The sequence below is a fragment of the Rhinoderma darwinii genome, chromosome 4 (genome assembly GCF_050947455.1).
Source record: "Rhinoderma darwinii isolate aRhiDar2 chromosome 4, aRhiDar2.hap1, whole genome shotgun sequence".
NCBI lineage: Eukaryota > Metazoa > Chordata > Amphibia > Anura > Rhinodermatidae > Rhinoderma > Rhinoderma darwinii.
Window position 1 is genome coordinate 223,284,604 of NC_134690.1, and position 20,725 is coordinate 223,305,328.

A 20,725-nucleotide genomic window follows, 5' to 3' on the forward strand; every position below is an offset into this window, starting at 1 on the left:
TTGTCCCAATGTAGAATTTGCAAATATTGCATTCTCTTATGTGTAAGACACTCTAAGGGCATGCCCAGACGTGGCGTATTACTTCCGCAACTCTCCGCATCAATGCTGCACAGAATCTGCGTTGCAGATGCTGTTTCGGCTCTGCCCAAAATGGGCATTAAATTGATGCGGACTAGCCATTGCGTATTGAGGTGAAGTACTTCCCTTCTCTCTATCAGTGCAGGATAGAGAGAAGGGACAGCACTTTCCCTAGTGAAAGTAAAAGAATTTCATACTTACCGGCCGTTGTCTTGGTGACGCGTCCCTCTTTCGGCATCCAGCCCGACCTCCCTGGATGACGCGGCAGTCCATGTGACCGCTGCAGCCTGTGATTGGCTGCAGCCGTCACTTAGACTAAAAAGGTCATCCTGGGAAGCCGGACTGGAGGAAGAAGCAGGGAGTTATCGGTAAGTATGAACTTCTATTTTTTTTACAGGTTGATGTATATTATGATCGGTAGTCACTGTCCAGGGTGCAGAAACAGTTACTGCCGATCGCTTAACTCTTTCAGCACCCTGGACAGTGACTATTTACTGATGTCGCCTAGCAACGCTCCCGTAATTACGGGTGCACACACGTAGTCACCCGTAATTACGGGAGCCCCATTGACTTCCTCAGTCTGGCTGTAGACCTAGAAATACATAGGTCCAGCCAGAATGAAGAAATGTCATGTTAGTAAAACCAATACGCTCCGCAGCACACATAACATCTACATAACATCTGCGAACTTCATTGCGGAATTTGGAATCTCCATTGAAGTCAATGGAGAAATTCCGCAATGAGTCCGCAACCAGTCCGCCACAAGGCCGCAACAACCATTGTATGCTGCGGACACCAAATTCCGCACCGCAGCCTATGCTCCGCAGCGGAATTGTCCGCAACGTGCAAACGATCCCTACTAAAAAGCTGTGGAAGGCAATGGAGAAACGGGTCCGCTGCGGATTTCTGCTGCGGAGTGTCCGCAGCGGAATTCCAGAGCAATTCCGCCACGTCTGGCCATGCCCTTAAGGGCACGTTCAGACGTGGCGGAATTGCTGTGGAATTCCGCTGTGGAATTCTGCAGCGGCCGTTTTTTTTAATTTCTTTCTTTACATTTTTGGGAAAGTTAGTTCAGACGTTGCAGAAAATAACTGTGTGGAATTTTTTTTTTCTCTCCGCATCATGCTCATACCATTGCAGAGAAGAAGCGGAATTTTACTGCGGATTTCAGCCTTTACAATGCAGAAACACAAATCTGTGGCAAGTCCACTGTGATATCTGCAACGTCTGAATTACCTGTCAAATATGCAAATGTTGGTGCAGATTCGTTGCGTAATTGCCCCAAATCTGCACCAACATTTGCAGCGGAAAACTTCCGCCACGTCTGAACGTGCCCTAAATGAAAGGAAATTTGTTTGCATTAAAGATGCTCTGTCACCAGATAATTAATGTCCTATCTCCTAACCACTCTAATAGGTGCTATGATGCTGATAACTACAGTGTAATTTTTTTTTCAAAAATGTTTATTATTTGCAAAGTTATGAACATTTTTCTAAATATGCTAATTTGGCTATACTTGCCAAATGGGAGGTAATTCTTTATTTTCACTCTGGGCGGTGTGAAAAGCATCAGTGGCTGTGAGGTAACTCTACCTCAGGAGAATCGGTGGTGTTGACACCCACTTGTCTAGTATAGAATCATTTGCATATTTAGAAAAAAAAAAGTTGATAACTTAAAATAATAAGCGTTTTGCGACACAATTTTCGCTATCATTATCAGTGTGACAGCACCTATTAGATTAGATAAGAGTTTGGGCAGTACTAAACTAGTGACAGATCATCTTTACGTTTGCACATATAATTTCAAATAGCTATATTCCTCGAGGTGTTCTTCAAATTTTAACACGCATTAAAGTTTAATCACTTCAAGACTGGTCAATTTTTTTTTGTATTTAGATTAAAACTGTCAGTTTACTTAACCATTCTGTTTGCCTTTTTAATTCCGCTGTCTTCATCTCTATCTTTATCATGAACTATATATTTTTACGTCTACCTTGTGACTTAATAGTTTTTTTTGTCTGTCTCGATATCTGTTTGACTTGCTTCCAAATCCATTTCTATTTTCATGTTGCTCTTTATTTTTCTTTATTTTTCTCTCTATGTATGTTAGCCCTTTCTTCCTGGTATTTATATTGCTTCCTTCGTCCATAATGAAGGTTTTTCATCAAGATATTTTCCCAAGAGCCATGTTGTCTAAAAGCTATGCATATTCTCTGTACTAATATATTGAGGAGAGCACCCAGAAATGTAACTTGGGGGAGGGTCCCTGGGCTGCCTGCCCATCCCACTGGCAGCAAAATAGAGTGGACCCTAATTGTTGTGTGGTCAGAGCCTATGAGAATGTTGCATATCTTAGACACAAGCAATGTCAGTGTCAAAGTCAGTGACAGAACATCACTATGGCATCGGAATATTGGTGTATGACGACACATAGACTAGGCTCCGGCTCTTTCTTTTCAATAATCATTGCTCTCTGCCACTTTATAGCTCTTTTCCTGGACAGCTCTGCTACTTCAGTACGGACACTAGGACAATAGAAGTAAGCATGAAGGAAATGTTTTAGAATGCCTACAGCACAGTGAGTGACTGTAATGAGACACTCATTTTGTTGCCGCCACAGTGACAAAAGGTTTTTACTTTGTTTTATTTCTTTAAGACCGGAAAATTGGACTTTGGTTCTGTGATATAAAAAACTAAAACAAATAAATAGATTAATGCCCAAACCACATTGTGTGTAAACTATGCAGCATGTATGTATAAATGACCTTGACGTTCGATATGACATTTGCCATAGGCAATTTTTTTATTCTATAAATAGCAAGTATTGATATTTTTATTACAAATAAAACATGTTAGAAACATCATACCTCATAACATCATGCAATGTAAGTCTATTATTTTTATTTTGTTTTATAAGGGTAGAGAAAATGGGAAAAAAAGGCTCAATAACTGCATTTTACGAAAAAATATTTTTAAATAATTTATCCTAGGAAAAATGTCTAGTAAAACATGCAAATAAATTTTCCAAATTATTAATAATAATGTAAACATAGCATATCTAGTAATAATGAAGAATAACGCTCCAACTTCTGGGAAGTATCCCATTGTGATCTTCTACAATATTAGAAATTCCAAGAAAACAAGTATAGTATTTAATAAGATGTAGCGCTTACTCAGGCATGCTATAAAAGTAAAAAGGTGCCATTTCAGCCACACAAGTTCCTTTTCAAGCCAATATAAATTACTTCGAGACATACCCCATATTAAAATGCATAATGGTGCTGACAACACCCCTCTTATTGAGCAGTCATGTCCATTCCCATGGTAACTAGAATAATAAGAACAATATAAAGAATTGAAATCATAATAAAAAAAATGATTTGACCTGTTTAGAAATAATCCACCACATATGGCAATACTAGAGAAGCAATCTTTGCAATGCTATGTAAAGTAGTAAATAAGAAAATCACATTTAGAAGATAGTGGTTGTACAGTAAATAGAATTAGCCAATTGTGAAATTTCAGGCTTTGACAACTGTGCGAAGGGAATTCAATATTGTCTTAGGGACATTATGAAGATACAAGTTTCCATCTGCATCAATATGCCCATCCATTAACAAGCATTTAAGCACTTCATTACTTGAGGGCACATGCTTTGTTGTGGAATCTTTTCCAAAAATTAAAATTAAATTCTAGGATTCACTCCGTAATAAGCTTTAGGCTCTGTTCACCATCGCAGATTCAATCGTTTTTGCTGGACAAAATAGGGCAGCATACTGCACTATTTTGTCCAGCAAAATGAAGGAAGCCTGATGGAACCCTTGAAAGTCAATGGGTTCCGTCAAGCGCCATTGCTTTGTGTTATGCGGATCCAGTGCTTCAGTTTTTACGTTATTCGGTTCCTCTGATGGAACAGAATAACCAAGCGCATATGTGAACAGAGCCTTAAAAAGACAACAAATCTGTCCCCTCAAAAGAAAGGAAAAGCTCCTTCTGCCTACTTTTGAAAGATTTTTGTAAAAATTGATAGGTAATTCATTTCAAACTGGGAAATGGGTCGAATGGGATGAGAATTTTGGGTCGAAATTTAGGTGTAATTTACAAATAAGAAAACTTTTACCGTAGGGTCTCATATTATAGACACGATGCATAAAGGAAATTCAATGCCATATTTTCTGATGACAATGCACACTTTAGTTTATGCACTTTTTATAATTGATTCAATTTAGTGGTGTAAAACAATCTTCTTTTTGCATTCATATATATTTAAAACAAAGGGTCATAATCAGACAGTGAATGCGTTGACTTTTTGTTTGGATTCCACAAAAAAAAAAAATTACAAAAAAGCACAGCAATAATACCTGTGAATTAGGTGTACAAAACCTCATTTACACATGGGCATTTTAGGGCATACTGCGGTCATATTTTTTGCCCAATATGTTGCGGATTTGCCATTGATTTTCTCTGCGGATTTAATTCTTTGCCAGTCACATATAGACTTTGCCATGGATTTGCAGCAGATTTGCGGCAAAACCCACCGTGGACAATATCGGCAAAGCCTGAACATAGCCAAAGTGTTGCTGAAGAAGGACAGGTCTTGGTGGTGTAAGTGCTAAGGTATTCTAATTAAGGGGGTATTCTCAAAATCATAACTTATCACTTATCCAAAGCTAACGGTTTCCTATTGTATATCTGACTCCTTAAATAAACAATATTTTAATTTTCATGTTTAACTACAAAACTTTTGTCTTCTCTTTTTCTCTCTTTTAACAGAAAGCTGATCTTGCAGTTTCTCCATTGGCTATCACATACGTTAGAGAGCAGGTCATCGACTTCACCAAGCCATTTATGACACTTGGAATAAGTATTTTGTACCGAAAACCTAATGGTACAAACCCAGGCGTCTTCTCCTTCCTGAATCCTCTTTCCCCTGATATCTGGATGTATATTCTGCTGGCTTACTTGGGTGTCAGTTGTGTGCTCTTTGTCATAGCCAGGTAACATATCTACCTTGTGATTGTTTGACAATTATGTTTTTTTATTCTTCTTAGCTATAATTGTCAAAGGTCACATATTCTTTTCTTATTTTATGGCTTATACTCTTGATACACATAGTTAAGGCTCTCACTAATAACTGATAATAACCGTAATATATGAAATATATAAAACTAACATTAGGATGTCAGTAAACTTGAGTGGTGATGTTAATCTATGAATAAGTGATGTTTATTTTATTTGCGTGTCTTATGGTTGCTTATGAATTGTCAATGGAAATTGCACCCCTGTTAAGCCCTCTTAGAATATCTAATTAGAACCTTTCCCTACATGCGGACAGTTGACTGGTCTGTTCCGTGACTTCACATTCAGCGTTGAGTAATAGTGAATGTGATTAGTCAAGCTCCTCACTAAAGTTTGAGCCTTTAGACTCATTCATAAAAAGGAGAGCCCCTTAGAATCATTCACTACTAAGATTTTTTTTTTTTAATAGTCTGGAAGGGGAAATAAAAAGTAAGAGACAGCATTTAATTGTATACTACATAAAGAATATATTGCAATGTCACATTGATTGTAACTCAAAATACATCATGTAATACAGTACATTGATTTATGTATTCAGGTACCTTGGATATCATAGATTTAAGTCTCTGTGCTACAATATGAAACATATTGCAACATAGCTTGGCATTTCCATCCAAAAAATAGCTCTACCCCTTTATTAATAGTTTTCACCTATTTTAATAAAAGATTTTGAGAATATATATAATGTGCATCTTACTTAAGCTGGTTTAAAATGTGCAAAGAATCAAGTACATAAAATTATATAGGAATAAGAAATGTATTTAGGATTATGATTCATTGAAATTTGTAGGCTAAACTTGGTCTGAAGATCAAAATGTGAACTTTTAATCACCTGGATTTGCTGGTATAATAGGGCAATTATATGGAAATCTATTAGTCCTGGTAATATAAGGTCTTTCCACATTGTGCGGCTTATTATAAAAGACTATTTTAAAAGAGCCCTATTGAGGCACAAGACTAACTTATCAAATCTAGCTCCTTAGTCAGAGAAAAATGTAAAATATTGCAAAAACAAAGCTTTTATAAGATTACAACCTGATGTGTCTTTTGTTCAGACAATTTAAGAGAATGTGTTCTTAAATCATGAAAGAAATCCAGAGCTAACAATCTATCAGTGCAGGTCATAATGCTATGTAGATAAATAATAGATTAACCTCGGTTAGATCCTATGTTTATTTAATAGAATTCACAATTTATTCCGGACGGTGTTAGCTAGCTATCAGAAAATGTTACCGACTTTTCTTTGCAGCATTTCATTTCCTAGTCCCAAAGGAGTATGTGATTGTATGTAAAGTATTTAAAATGCCAGCAATCCTTATATAAATATATAACGATAAAAGCATGTTTAGCAACAAACAGTAAGCCTTTCAATTAAGAAATACTAAGTACAATTCAAAACAAATAGAAAACAAAACTGTAATTATAAATAATAGGTTTACATATAAAATTGACCTCGCAGTAAAATATATCATATGTTTAATACATAGTAATATATATATATTTTTTTTCAAACTTGTTTATTTATAAACATTTTCCAAATAGTAGTACATATTTCAAACCATTTATTCATAAATAGCAACTGTTAAATAGTTTTTTATTTAATTTTCTTACAAATAATAATAAAAATAATTATCATTATTATAATCATCGCATTATTGTTTTCAATTCTTACAGCTCTGCTTAGGCTCTTAATACTAAATTAAATTAAATTGAGCAATATATATGTGCCAACTGTAGTCTATTGAAATCAAAGTATATCTATCTATCTATCTATCTATCTATCTATCTATCTATCTATCTATCTATCTATCTATCTATCTATCTATCTATCTATCTATCTATCTATCTATCTATCTATCTATCATCTATCTATCTTTCTATCCATCATCTTTCTTCAATCTGTTTCTCTATTCTTATAACGTAAGAGTTACATATGCCCTCTTGCTTGTATTTGCCCTATAAGGACAATTTTGACTTTAGTTTTTATCATTCCTGTATATAATGTTTCTTCATATTAGACTTATAAGAAACCCTGTGCACCAACGAACAACAAATCACCTACACATAATGTATTTGTTACTTTACAATAAATCTGTCAGCTATGTTAATCTTCATTTCTAGGCCAATTTCTTTTTTGTCAGTGTTAGCTCCTCACATTTCTGCTTGCTCAGCTTTTGGCGACCTCTTGTGTATTGCTTCCTTCAGAGCCGGTTCAGAGTTACAATAAGTAGAACAGATCAACAAATGAAGATTAAAAGACCAGTGATTTCCAAAGGGAAACAAGGGCATTGCCTAGGTTTGTTTCAACAGCTTTAATAAAAATAAATCTTTCTCTGTGCAAAAAAAGATATAAACAAATACAATTGTCCAAAAAACATTGTGGCACATTTAGAAAACTTTTGCAAGCATTACTTAGAAATTGATTTTGAGTATAAAATGTGCCCTATTTTTATAATGTCTGGCCTCCATTTTAGGTTTTAATGTGCAGGCCCTAAAATGTACCACTGTCTATGGAACAACATTGGCAAAATGACACTTTTTATAAATATGACCTAAGGACTTACAAACCATCGAAGCAGCCCATGCAGATGCTTTGGGGCCCATGTAGATAGAGGGCACAGCCAAGGTAGACTGAATCCTTTGTTTTAAGAGGTGGTAAGAACTTTTGTAAGAATTTCCTCTCCACAAGTCCTACAAACCAAAGAATAATGAAAAGGAGATGGGAGGACAAACAGGCCTCTCTTGTTCCATGTGGTTAAGGGAGTGATAATGTTAACCAGCACTACAAGTGGGCCCTATTGCAATCTTTGCTTGGTTCCCCTTCCCCTCTATTTAGGCCCCTGATGTCCCCCAATGTATATGCCGGATCTATAAAACCAGTTACTAGTGAGAGCCTTGGCATTTATGCAGGAACACTGCATTTGTGACTATCACAATGCTTTAGGTAAATGTAGTACAATGTTGATGTATTGTTTTTATATTGGTCATTAAATATTGACCACCTTATTTTTACTGTCTCTTATCTGTTTGTTTGTCTATTTATAGTGCAATTTTTTATTTTTATGTTTATTTTTTTGTATTTAAAAAAACTATTACTGAGAATATGAAAATGTTTAGGTCCGTGATCAATGTGCCCTTTCTTTCTGTAGAATATTTGATTTTGTTTTTTTGACCTTGCTTCAAATACTTTACACAATACAGTATATGGAAGAACATCTTAAAGGAACTAGTATCAATAAGTTACAGATGCAATGTTTCCTTTGTCATACAGTATATAGGTTACAAAAAATAATGTAGTATTTTAAAACTCATAATGACAATAATAAATAACATGAAGAAGTACTTTTTTTTAACTATTGTAGTAAGCACATGGGCACATACATTAAAAAAAAGATACTAAAAAACACATTATTTAATAGTGTTATTGAGGTTAACTTTAACCTGGTTGCAAATAATAATAATAATGAAAATACTAATAATAATATTTACATTTGTTTTAATATATTTAAATTGCTTAGTGAAATTAAAGTGAGCAAAATATTTGACATATCTTTTTTTTACCTTTATTTATATGAGCTCCGTTTACACGTTATATGGGCAGTTTTTCATAGTAAACTGGTCATCACATGCACAAAATAGTTTAGTGTTATTAAGAAATCTAACATTATACAGTTGTTAAGTTTACTTTAATATATTCATATGCTCCATTTTTTATTACTAAATAAATAGACATTATATAGATAAAACAGGCAACAACTTTTACATTGTAAATGAATGAAAATCCTATACAGATCATATACAAAATATTCTTAGAAAATTCTTACTTTACCTAATCTAAAAGGGAGATTTGTCATTTTTCACTAACTACAACATTTAATACGTCTTTCATATCATTTTGAATAATACACATACTACAATTATATGTTCACTCCTTATTTTATTTTACATTCAGCTTGGCGCATATTCAGTAAATTACACAGTACACTGAAATGTTTCATTATTATGTTTTCAATACAGCAAAGACCATATCTACAGTATGTGTACATAAAATAAGTATTTTAACATACAGGGATAATTCAATAACAAGCATTGTTATATACCTGCCATTATAATATTCCAGTTGTCGTTAGTACTAACAAGATTTATCTAGCCACTAACTTCAATTTACAAGGTAGTCAATGAATGCTTGAATTTTAAATATGGACATTGTAGTTATATAGGGTTATTATGACTATGTTCTCTAAATGCATCCAGCAAAGTAATGCTAGTCTTTTTAAGCTCTGATAACTTTTTGATTAACAATCACCAAACCAACATTTTTAATCTATCTTTTACATATTTTATGCAAGTGATACGTACTCCTTAAATGCAATTTATGAACCAAACCAAGTGTATTATTGTTACTTATTGCTTTGTTACTTTTAATGACTTGGAGCCTAATTCACTCTCAGTCCACCCCTGCCACACTCCCATTATTAAGGCCATGTTCAGACGTGGAGGAATTTTTCTGCTGCAAATTTTGGTGCAGATTTGGGACAATTACACAATGAATCTGCACCAACATTTGCATTTTTTGACAGGTAATTCAGACGTTGCAGATATCGCAGCGTACTTGCCACAAATTTCAGTTTTTGCATTGCAAAGGCTAAAATCCGCAGTGAAATTCCGCTTCTTCTCAGCAATGGAATAAGCATGCTGTGGAGGGAAAAATATGCACCGCAGTCTGATTTCCGCACAGTTATTTTCTGCAACGTCTGAACTAACTTTCCTAAAAATGTATAGAAAGAAATGGAAAAAACAGCTGCTGCAGAATTCCACTGCGGACTGTCCGCAGCGGAATTCAACAGCAATTCCGCCACATGTGAATGTGCCCTAAGGGTTTGTGCTCTGTGACTGCACTGATCATTAGAAAAGTCTGCTCCTATGCCTCCTGTCAGACTCCCTCTCAAGCTTCCCTTGGTTAGGGCACGGCGAGACGGGGCGGAGGTTTTCCGCTGGAAATGTTGGTGCAGATTTGGGGCATTTAGGCAACGAATATGCACCAGCATTTGCATATTTGACAGGTAATTCAGACGTTGCAGATATCACAGCGGACTTGCACACAGATTCCAGTTTTGTATTGCAAAGGCTGAAATCCGCAGTGAAATTCCGCTTCTTCTCCGCAACAGTCAGTGCATGCTGCGGAGGGAAAATTCTGCACCACAGACTATGGTCCGCAGCGGAGTTTTCCGCAACGTCTGAACTAACTTGCCAGAAAATGTATTGAAACAACTGTAAAAAACGGCCGCTGGAGAATTCCACTGCGGACTGTCCGCAGCGGAATTCCACAGCAATTCTGCCACATCTGGCCGTGTCCTTAAGAGGAAGATGAGCCATTAGAATGCATTTCCATCAGATGTTGTTTGAAACTGGAAGAACACAGTAGTATATAGTAGATGTTTCCTTGTTGTTCATTATAAGGACAGCAGAGTAGAGACAAAATGTTTGTGAATACTTAAAGACTGAATATACAGGCAATGGAAGTCTATAGTGATTTTTCATATAAAAATATGAGATATATTATCCCATTCAGTATATACATTTTATATAGAATCTCAATGGAAATATACATGCCACTTGTTCAATACTAGGCTTCATTGACATGAGATAGAATGGATTTAGGTGCTGATTTTAACTGTTCATGTCACCCTTGGAACTTATACAAAAACAATATACAACACATTTGCACTAAAAACTTGAACACCTTACTGCCCCTTATTAGGGCATGGCCGGACGTGGCGGAATTGCTCTGGAATTCCGCTGCGGCCAGTCCGCTGCGGAAATCCGCAGCGGACATTTTCTCTATTGGTTTCCACACCTTTTTAGTTAGGTTCGTGCACACGTGGCGGAAAACTCCACTGCCGACTATAGGCTGCGGAATTTGGTGTCCGAAGCATACACTGGCTGTTGCGGACGTGTAGCGGACTTGTTGTGGACTTATTGCGGAATTTCTCTATTGACTTCAATGGAGATTCAAAATTCTGCAATGAAATCCGCAGATGTTATGTGTGTTGCGTTGCGTATTGGTTTTAAGAAAAGGACATTTCTTCATTCTGGCTGGACCTATGTGTTTCTAGGTCTATAGCCAGACTGAGATGAAATGTTTTAAAAGACAGCAGGAAGTACTCTTCACCTGAATATGCAACGGCTAATCTGCATCAATTTACTGCACATTTTAGGCAAAGCCGCAACAGAATCTGCAACGCAGATTATGTGCGGCATTGATGCGGACAGTGTCTACAGAAATACGCCACGTCTGGATATGCCCTTAAAGTAGAGTTTTAAAATGCATCTATTCATGAATGTGAATACTGAACTCTTCAAAAGTTTCAGAAATAAATAACTCAAAATAAATAACTCAAACAGACCCAGTTCAGTACCCACCAAAGAATATGCTCTATTATTCCCATACACTTTATAACACAGTATTGTCCTGATGGCCATCCCCCATAAATGCTAAAATTCAGTAACTTTGACTGTCTACCTACTCCCACAGCATTAAATATGAAGATTACTAATTCAGTATAACGGTGGTGTATCTTTCATTTGTATGCGTGTACAAATTGTATTTGAAGCAAGGACAAAGAATTTGGGTTATTGCTTGTTACTGGCGTTTTCAACATTATAATGGGGAAAGGGCAACAACTGTCATCTAAGTTGGTTCAGAATATGCATCAACTATTTTATCATCTAAAAATGAAGATGTGGGTAAGTCAATCCAATGTTTAGTAGTGTGTATGCATTACAGAAGCTATAACATTTTCAAACTGATTCTTGTTATGATTCTGAGCTGAAGTACTATGGTATTTCTCATGGTAAGGTATGAAAATGTTTTTATTGTGTGTGTGTGTGTATCCATGCATGTATGTATATGTGTATATATATATGTGTATATATATGCATACATATACACAGAGTATATAAATATACATATATATATACACACATACATACATATATATATATATACACACATACATATACACAGAGTATATATATATACATATATATATATATATATATATATATATATATATATATATGTATATATATATATATACATAAGTATATATATTGTATGGATATTTATATTTTTTGCATGTAAATTCATATATATGAGGATATTTACATTTGTCATGACAACTAATATTGCTATAGTTAAAAAATGCAATACCAGCAAAGTAACTTTAAAATAAGTGCTCATAGAGCTAATTTTATAAGATGAATAGACACATAATAAAATGTTATACCTTGAATAAGGAAAGAGGACAAATACACAAATATAAAAAAAACATTTAATATGTAACATGTATTTACACCTTTTAATACAAGCCTAATCTTTAATGTTCTTCAACAACAGATTACATTTTCATTAGAATACTGTTGATGGCAGATAATATAATTATTATATGATATGTTTTTTCAATGTTATTTTTCTCTGATTACTCTTTTTATAAAATATAGGTGTTAAAAAAAATGACCACCAAATATTATCAATGCATTGTGTATATCTTATATCAAGGCAATTTCAGTAAGCTAATATACAGTAAATACTAAAAAAATATATATTTTTGTCACAATGTATATTTTGTTCATAATATTCTCATTTCATAAACATAAAGCAATAGGGACATTATTTTAATCATTGTATTTGAAATAACTAGAGATAAGCGAACCGTTTCAGCGCGATATGAATTCGGTCAGAATTTCCCTAAAGTTTCAGAAACGCCAAAATCCCAAACTTTTGGAGTCTACGGCATATGAAATATCAAAATAGCAGCCGATGGGGAGCACTAGCTGCCATTTTTCAAATTCTAGAAGAAAAAAGTGGAGAAGAGAAGATTAAAAAAAAAATACCATACTCACTACGTCCTCTGGTCTTCTGTAGCGACACATCCCTGCCAGCCTCCTGAGATGACGTCGTATTGTCCCATGTCATCTTTGCAGCCAATCACAGCCTGCAGCGATCACATGGGTCAAAACTATATCCTAGCAGGAGGCTAGCAGGTGAGATGACGTAATTATGTCCCATGTGACTACTGCAGTCAATCATAGGCGGCAGCAATCACATGGGACAATATAACGCCATCTCAGGAGGTTGGCAGGGATGTGTCACCAATGGAGACCAAGAGAGGTAGTGAGTATGGTATTTTTTTTTTAACCCCTTAATGACCAGCCTATTTTAGACCTGAATGACCAAGCCATTTTTTTACGTTTTTCCATCATCTCATTCAAAGAGCTATAACTTTTTTATTTTTTGCGTCGACATTGCTGTATAAGGTCTTGTTTTTTGCGGAACAAGTTGTAGTTTTTATTAGCACCATTTTGGGGTACATAGAATTTATTGCTTAACTTTTATTAACGTTTTTTTGAGGGGGAATAGAAAAAAAACCTGCAATTTCGCCACACTTTTTTGTGTCCTAAATTTACCCAGTTTACCGTGTGGTATAAATAACACAATAACTGTATTCAGCGGGTTGTTGCGATTGCAATGATAACTTTATATAGATTTTGTATGTTTTACTACTTTTACACAGTGAAAACCCTTTTTTTTCAAAATGATTTGTTTTTGTGTCTCCATATTTGAAGAGCCATCAATTTTTTATTTTTTTGCCGATGCAGTTGTATCAGGTTTTTTTTTTTTGCGGGATGACTTTTAGTTTTTATTGGTATCATTTTGGAGTAGATGCGACTTTTTGATCAGTTTTTATCACATTATTTTAACGCTGGATTCAAAGAAAACAGCAATTTTTGAATGTTTTTTTATATTATTTTTTACGACGTTCACCGTGCGAGGTTAAATGATGTAATAAGTTTATAGTTGGGGTCGTTACGGATGTGGCGATACCAAATATTTGTAACTTTATTACTTTATTTTGTTTTTTAATAATAAAGCAGTTTGTGGGGGAAAAAGTGGGTTTTTCATTTTTTTTTTCTTTTTCACTTAAACTTTATTTTTACTTTTTTACTAGTCCCACTAGGGGACTTCACTATGCGATTATCCGATCGCATTTATAATACACTACCATACTTCTGTATTGCAGTGTATTTTGCCTGTCTGTGTAAAATGCACAGGCATCTGCTAGGTCATGCCAGAGGCATGACCTAGCAGGCATACACTACAGGCAGACCTGGGGGCCTTTATTAGGTCCCCGGCTTCCATAGAAGACACAGACACTCGGCAATCTTATTGCCGGGTACCGGTGGGATGAGAGGGAGCTCCCTCCCTCTCTCCAAAACAATTCAGATGCGGCGCTCGCTATTGAGCACCGCATCTGTGGGGTTAAATGGGTGAGATCGATACTAATATCGATCTCATCTTTTCGAGCAGGGATGCTCCCAGCCCTCAGATACATCTGGCAGCTGAGAGCAGGGACATTTAACGGCTCTCTGCTCTGTTTATTTATTCCGATGCAGCGCCGTAAAAAGGCCTATGCATCGGAATAAAGCCCACTAATGACCGCCATGAAAACACTATTAGGGCGGTCACTAACGGGTTAATTTATAAACTTCGTTTGACTCCCTGATGTCTTCTAGGACTGTATCCAACTTGGATACAGTCTAAAAAGACATCTGAGAGTCTAACAGGGCATTCAGGGGACTTGCAATTCACTTCATATTTATTCAGACCAAAACAAATTTCCAGATTGAATCGATAGAATCAGCCCCGAGACGAATTTCAGAAAAATTGCTCATCACTGGAAATGACCATTATGGCATTTAGACATTAATTGATGATTTAAAAAAAAACAAAAAAAAAACATACTTACCACACTTGGTCTACTATAGCAATGCATCCCTGATGGACTCCTGAAAAGACGTTATTATTTTTACGATGTGACCGCTGCTGCAACATATCCCTGGCTGCCTCCTGAGATGACAATACTATATCTCAGGAGTCCGCCAGGGACGCGTCAGAGCTGCGCTCACATGGGAAAAAATAACGTATTTTTTAGGAGGCTGGCAGGGACGCATTGGATACCAGGTGAGTATGGAATCTCCTCTTCTCCCCTCTACCTAACTTGTAAAATGGCGGCAACAGGCCACCATTTTGCCAATTTGTGTACTGTGAGCCCCAAATCTTTCGGATTTTGCAAAAATCCAAAACCTTTGGGAAATTTAGACTGAATTCAATTTGTTTAGAATCAATTTGCTCATCTCTACAAATAACAGATCTGCCTCCCATCAAGAAAAGCCAAGACCATACCATAGATTTAGGCAAAGATTGATTGTCAATTTGTAATTTTTATTTATGGTGTTTTCCATGAACAACTAGTCATTCAGAAAATGGCTGCCTGAAATCCCTAATGTATGGCCAGCTTAATTCTCTGTGAGACAAGATGTTTATTAATAGATAATTACTCATGGTTTTAATTTCTCAGTTATTCTAACTGCATGAGCCATCATTGCACAAGCAGCCTCTTATTCATTGAAGTATTATAACTTGAAAGTACGAGCAAATGTAACCATAGAGCAGGAACCTAAAGTCATACACCTAAGGCTGCATTCACATCTGCATTGTGGCTTCCGTTCTAGCATATCCATCAGAGGATCACAAGAATAGAAGTTAAAGTTTCCGTAAAAAAAAACACATTAATTTCAATGGATTTTATTTTTGCATCAGTTGTGCTCAGTTAGGCTTCATTCTGTCAGGTTTCCGCTGCGCTCATGTTTCCGTAAAAAATGACGGAATCCTGATGGAAAGGAGCTTTCCGGGGTTTTTTTTTAACATTGAATTCAATGGATGACAGATACAAACTAAAATGCCATTTGTTTGCACGTTTAAAGGGTCCTTTTTTTTCTGCACATGCGCAGACTAAAAAGGATAGCAAGAAAGATGCAAAGACAAAAGCGGATCCGTTAAAAACGGAGTATAACTGATGACAAACTGACACAAACGGATAGAAAAGAGTAAACTGATCCATCAAAAACAAACATATTTTACCTTCCGTTGCATTCAGTCTGGCTTCAGTCAGTCTGTTTGTTCTTTTTTTATTTCAGCGGATCCGCTAAAGCGGATGCCCCAACGCAGATGTGAAGGAAGCCTAAGGCTGTGTTAACATTAGCGTTGACTTTCCTTTGAGGGGTTCCGTCGGAGCTTTCTGTCGGGTTAACCCCTCAACGGAAAGGCAAACGGAAATCTTAGCTTCCGTTTGGATCACCATTGATCTCACTGGTGACGGAAACATTGCTAATGGTTTCCATCTGTCACCATTGTGACAGGGTTCCGTTGTTTTGATGGAATCAATAGTGCAGTCGACTGTACCTCCTGGAAAAACAAAGGAATGGCATGTTATAATCCAACATGCCCGATTCTAGCTTTCCTTGACATCTGCTACATGGGGGCCCTGATAAACATTAGATCCCTCGCAAAAGTTTAATGTGTTTGGACAGCTTTTGATTTCCTGTGGCTTCCTTGCAGCCTACCAATAGATTATAGATTAGTTTCAAGGCATCCGACATGAAGACTATAGAAATATATTGGCAGGCACTAATTATTTTCTGTAGGTGCAGTGATCTTGCAGAGCGAACGGTATAGCTACTGAGACAATATGAGCAAATTTATCCTACTGCAATCCTAATATTTCAACCAAAGAACCTTTAAATGTTCAGATTTGAAATATGCCCTAATTATTACATTAACCATGCCAGACTCCACTTTGCAACATTTTCGGTTATTTAACAAATATTCAGGACAGGCATATATACATGTTTATAGTACTAAAACAATGAGACGTTGAAATCATTACATGGTGTTTCAGAGAAAATAAAGGAAAGTGCTCTTTCTTTGAGACTCCCAAGGGATTTAGTGGCAGTACATAGCAAAAACTGTGGCAGAATATTGATTGTTCTTCTTTAACCTGATGATGCTGTTAATTATTAACCTTTCCACCTCATTTTGTTCTCTTAAAAGCTGGCAAGAACTGGAACTTTAGATTAGATAACACTAAGTGACTGACATTTGCTGTCAGGACAAAGACCTAACATTCACTTGCACAGAAAAGAGCACTGATTACATAAACTAACCTGTCTTTTTTGCTAGAAAGTTCTATAAATAGTGGATTATGTAAGTAGAAATACATTTTCACTTTGTTGTGTAAACATATTCTCATTAAGTTGTTTCCTATATAAGATTTTTGTTATCTAATAACTGAAGAGACTAAAGACTGCAAAAAGTCTGCAACAGAAAAACCAAAAAGGAATGGTTTAACCCCTTAAGGACACAGCCTATTTTGGCCTTCAGGACACAGCCGATTTTTGCAAATCTGACATGTGTCACTTTATGTGGTAATAACTCCGGAATGCTTTTGCCTATCTAAGCGATTCTGAGATTGTTTTCTCGTGACATGTTGTACTTTATGATACTGAAAAAATTTTGTCGTTAAATTCAATATTTATTTGTAAAAAATACCCAAATTTAGAGAAAATTTGCAAAAATCTGCATTTTTCTAAATTGTAATGTATCTGCTTGTAAAACAGATAGTAATACCACACAAAATAGTTACTAGTTAACATTTCCTATATGTCTACTTTATGTTTGCATCGTTTTTTGAACGTGCTTTTATTTTTCTAGGACGTTACAAGGCTTAGAACTTTGGCAGCAATTTCTCACATTTTCAGGAAAATTTCAAAAGGCTATTTTTTCAGGGACCAGTTCAGTTGTGAAGTGGCTTTGAGGGCCTTATATATTAGAAAATCCCCATAAATCACCCCATTTTAAAAACTGCACCCCTCAAAGTATTCAAAACAGCATTCAGAAATTATTTGAACCCTTTAGGCATTTCACAAGAAATAAAGCAAAGTAGAGGTGAAATTTACAAATTTCAATTTTTTTTGACGAAATTCATTTGTAATACAGTTTTTTCTGTAACACAGAAGGTTTTATCAGAGAAATGCAACTCAATATTTATTGCCCAGATTCTGCAATTTTTAGAAATATCCCACATGTGGTCCTAGTGCGGTAAAGGACCGAAACACCGGCCTCAGAAGCAAAGGAGCACCTAGTGGATTTTGGGGCCTCTATTTTATTAGAATATATTTTAGGCACCATGTCAGGTTTGAAGAGGTCTTGTGGTGCCAAAACAGTGGAAGACCCCAAAAGTGACCCCATCTTGGAGACTACACCCCTCAAGGAATTTTTCTAGGGGTATAGTTAGCATTTTTAGCCCACAGGTTTTTTGCTAAATTTATTGGAACTTGTCTGTGAAAATGAAAATCTACTTTTTTTCTGAAAAAACATACGATGTTTTCGTTTTTACAAGGAATAAAGGAGAAAAAGCACCCCAACATTTGTAAAGCAATGTCTCCCGATTACGGCAATACCCCATATGTGGTAATAAACTGCTGTTTGGACCCACGGCAGGGCTCAGAATGGAACGAGGGCCATTTGGATTTTGGAGCGCAGATTTTGCTGGAATGGTTTTCGGTGCCATGTCGTGTTTGCAAAGCCCTGGAGGGACCATAACAGTGGAAACTTCCCAAAAGTGACCCCATTTTGGAAACTACACCCCTCAAGGAATTTTTCAAGTGGTATAGTTAACATTTTTAGCCCACAGGTTTTTTGCTAAATTTATTGGAACTGGTCTGTGAAAATGAAAATCTACTTTTTTTCTGGAAAATCATACGATGTTTTAGATTTTACAAGAAATAAAGGAGAAAAAGCACCCCAACATTTGTAAAGCAATGTCTCCCGATTACAGCAATACCCCATATGTGGTAATAAACTGCTGTTTGGACCCACAGCAGGGCTCAGAAGGGAACGAGGACCATTTGGATTTTGAAGCGCAGATTTTGCTGGAATGGTTTTTGGTGCCATGTCGTGTTTGCAAAGCCCTGGAGGGACCATAACAGTGGAAACTCCCCAAAAGTGACCCCATTTTGGAAACTACACCCCTCAAGGAATTTTCTAGGGGTATAGTTAGCATTTTGACCCTACACGGTTTTTGCTGAATCTATGGGAATTATGCCGTGAAATTGAAAATCTAATTTTTTTCTAATAAAATGTCGTTTTAGCTCAGATTTTTTCATTTTTACAACAGATAAAGGAGAAAAAACACCCCAATATTTGTAAAGCAAACTCTTCTGAGCACATCAATACCCCATATGTGGTAATAAACTGCTGTTTGGACACATGGCGGAAGTTAGAAAGGACGGAGCGCCATTTGACTTTTGGAGCTCAAGTTTTGCTGGAATGGTTTGCGGCCCCATGTCACATTTGCAAAGCCACTGAGCGGCCAAAATAGTGCAAACCCGGCAAAAGTGACCCCATTTGGGAAACTATACCCCTCGTGGAATTTATCTAGCGGTATAGTGAGCATTTTGACCCCACAGTTTTTTTGCTGAATTATTGGGATTATGCAGTAAAAAGGAAAATCTACATTCTTTCCACTAAAATGTTGAATTGTTTTCATTTTCACAAGGAATAAAGGAGAAAAAGCGCCCCAACAATTGTAAAGCAATTTCTCCCGAGTACGGCAATACCCTATATGTGGTTATAAACTGCTGCTTGGATACACCGCAGGGCTCAGAATGGCAGGAGTGCTACTTGGCATGTAGATTTTGGTTGATTGTTTTTTGGGCGCCATGTCACATTTGCAGAGCCCCTGAGGTACCCGTACAGTAGAAACCCCTGAGAAGTGAATCCATTTTGGAAACTTTACCCTTCAGGGTAATCATCTAGGGGTGTACTGAGCATTTTGATCCCACAGGTGTTTCATAGATTGTATTAGAATCAGGCAGTGAAATTTAAAAAAATAATTTTTTCCCAAAAATATGTAGTTTTGCACCCAATTTTTTTCCCCACAAGGGGTAATAGGAGAAAAAACAACACATAATTTGTTACCCAATTTCTCTCGAGTACGGCAATACCCAATGTGTGGCCCTAAACTGCTATTTGGGCACATGGCAGAGCTCAAAATGGAAGGAGTGCCATGTGGCTTTTAGAGGACAGATTTTGCTGGACTGGTGTAGGGGCGCCATGTCACATTTGCAGAGCTCCCTTAGGTACCAGAGTAGAGTGTAAAACCATGAGAAGTGACCCCATTTTTTAAACTACACCCATCAAGGCATTTATCATTTGCCTGGATATATGACAGGGCTTAGGAGTGAAAGGCGCATGTGAGACCTATTATGGGGATTTTCGCAGCATTAGCCCACAATGGCAGGGCTCTGGGGTCAAATAGGAAAACAAACCCCCAAGTAGTGACCCCCATTTTGGAAACTGCACCCCTAAAGGCATTTTATTAAGGGGTGTAGTGAGCATTTTGACCACACAGGTTTTTTTTTCTATTAGAAATGAATGCTCAGTGGATGGTGCAAAGTGAAAATTGCAAATTTCCACAGGTATATGCCATTTTAGTGCACAATATTTTGTGCCCAGTTCGTGCCACTGAAGACAAATACCTCAAACTGTTAAGCGGGTTCTCCCAGGTATGGCGATGCCATATATGTGGACGTACACTGCTGCTTGGGCACGCTGCAGGGCTCAGAAGGGAGCGCCATTTGGCTTTTGGAGCGTGGATTTTGCTCGC

The 20,725-nt window shown here is 36.5% G+C and overlaps 1 protein-coding gene across 3 annotated transcripts in view; it reads left to right on the forward strand.

The window, feature by feature from the left end:
• GRIK2 (glutamate ionotropic receptor kainate type subunit 2) overlaps positions 1-20,725 on the forward strand; it is a 609,687-nt gene that overhangs the window by 440,936 nt on the left and 148,026 nt on the right. For all 3 annotated transcript variants that reach the window (XR_012883183.1, XM_075862209.1, XM_075862210.1), the window contains one exon: positions 4,851-5,074. Coding sequence is in view for 2 of the 3 variants with exons in the window: in XM_075862209.1 (XP_075718324.1) it covers positions 4,851-5,074 (224 nt within the window). In the remaining variant the exon portion in view is untranslated. The remainder of the gene's footprint in view (positions 1-4,850; positions 5,075-20,725) is intronic.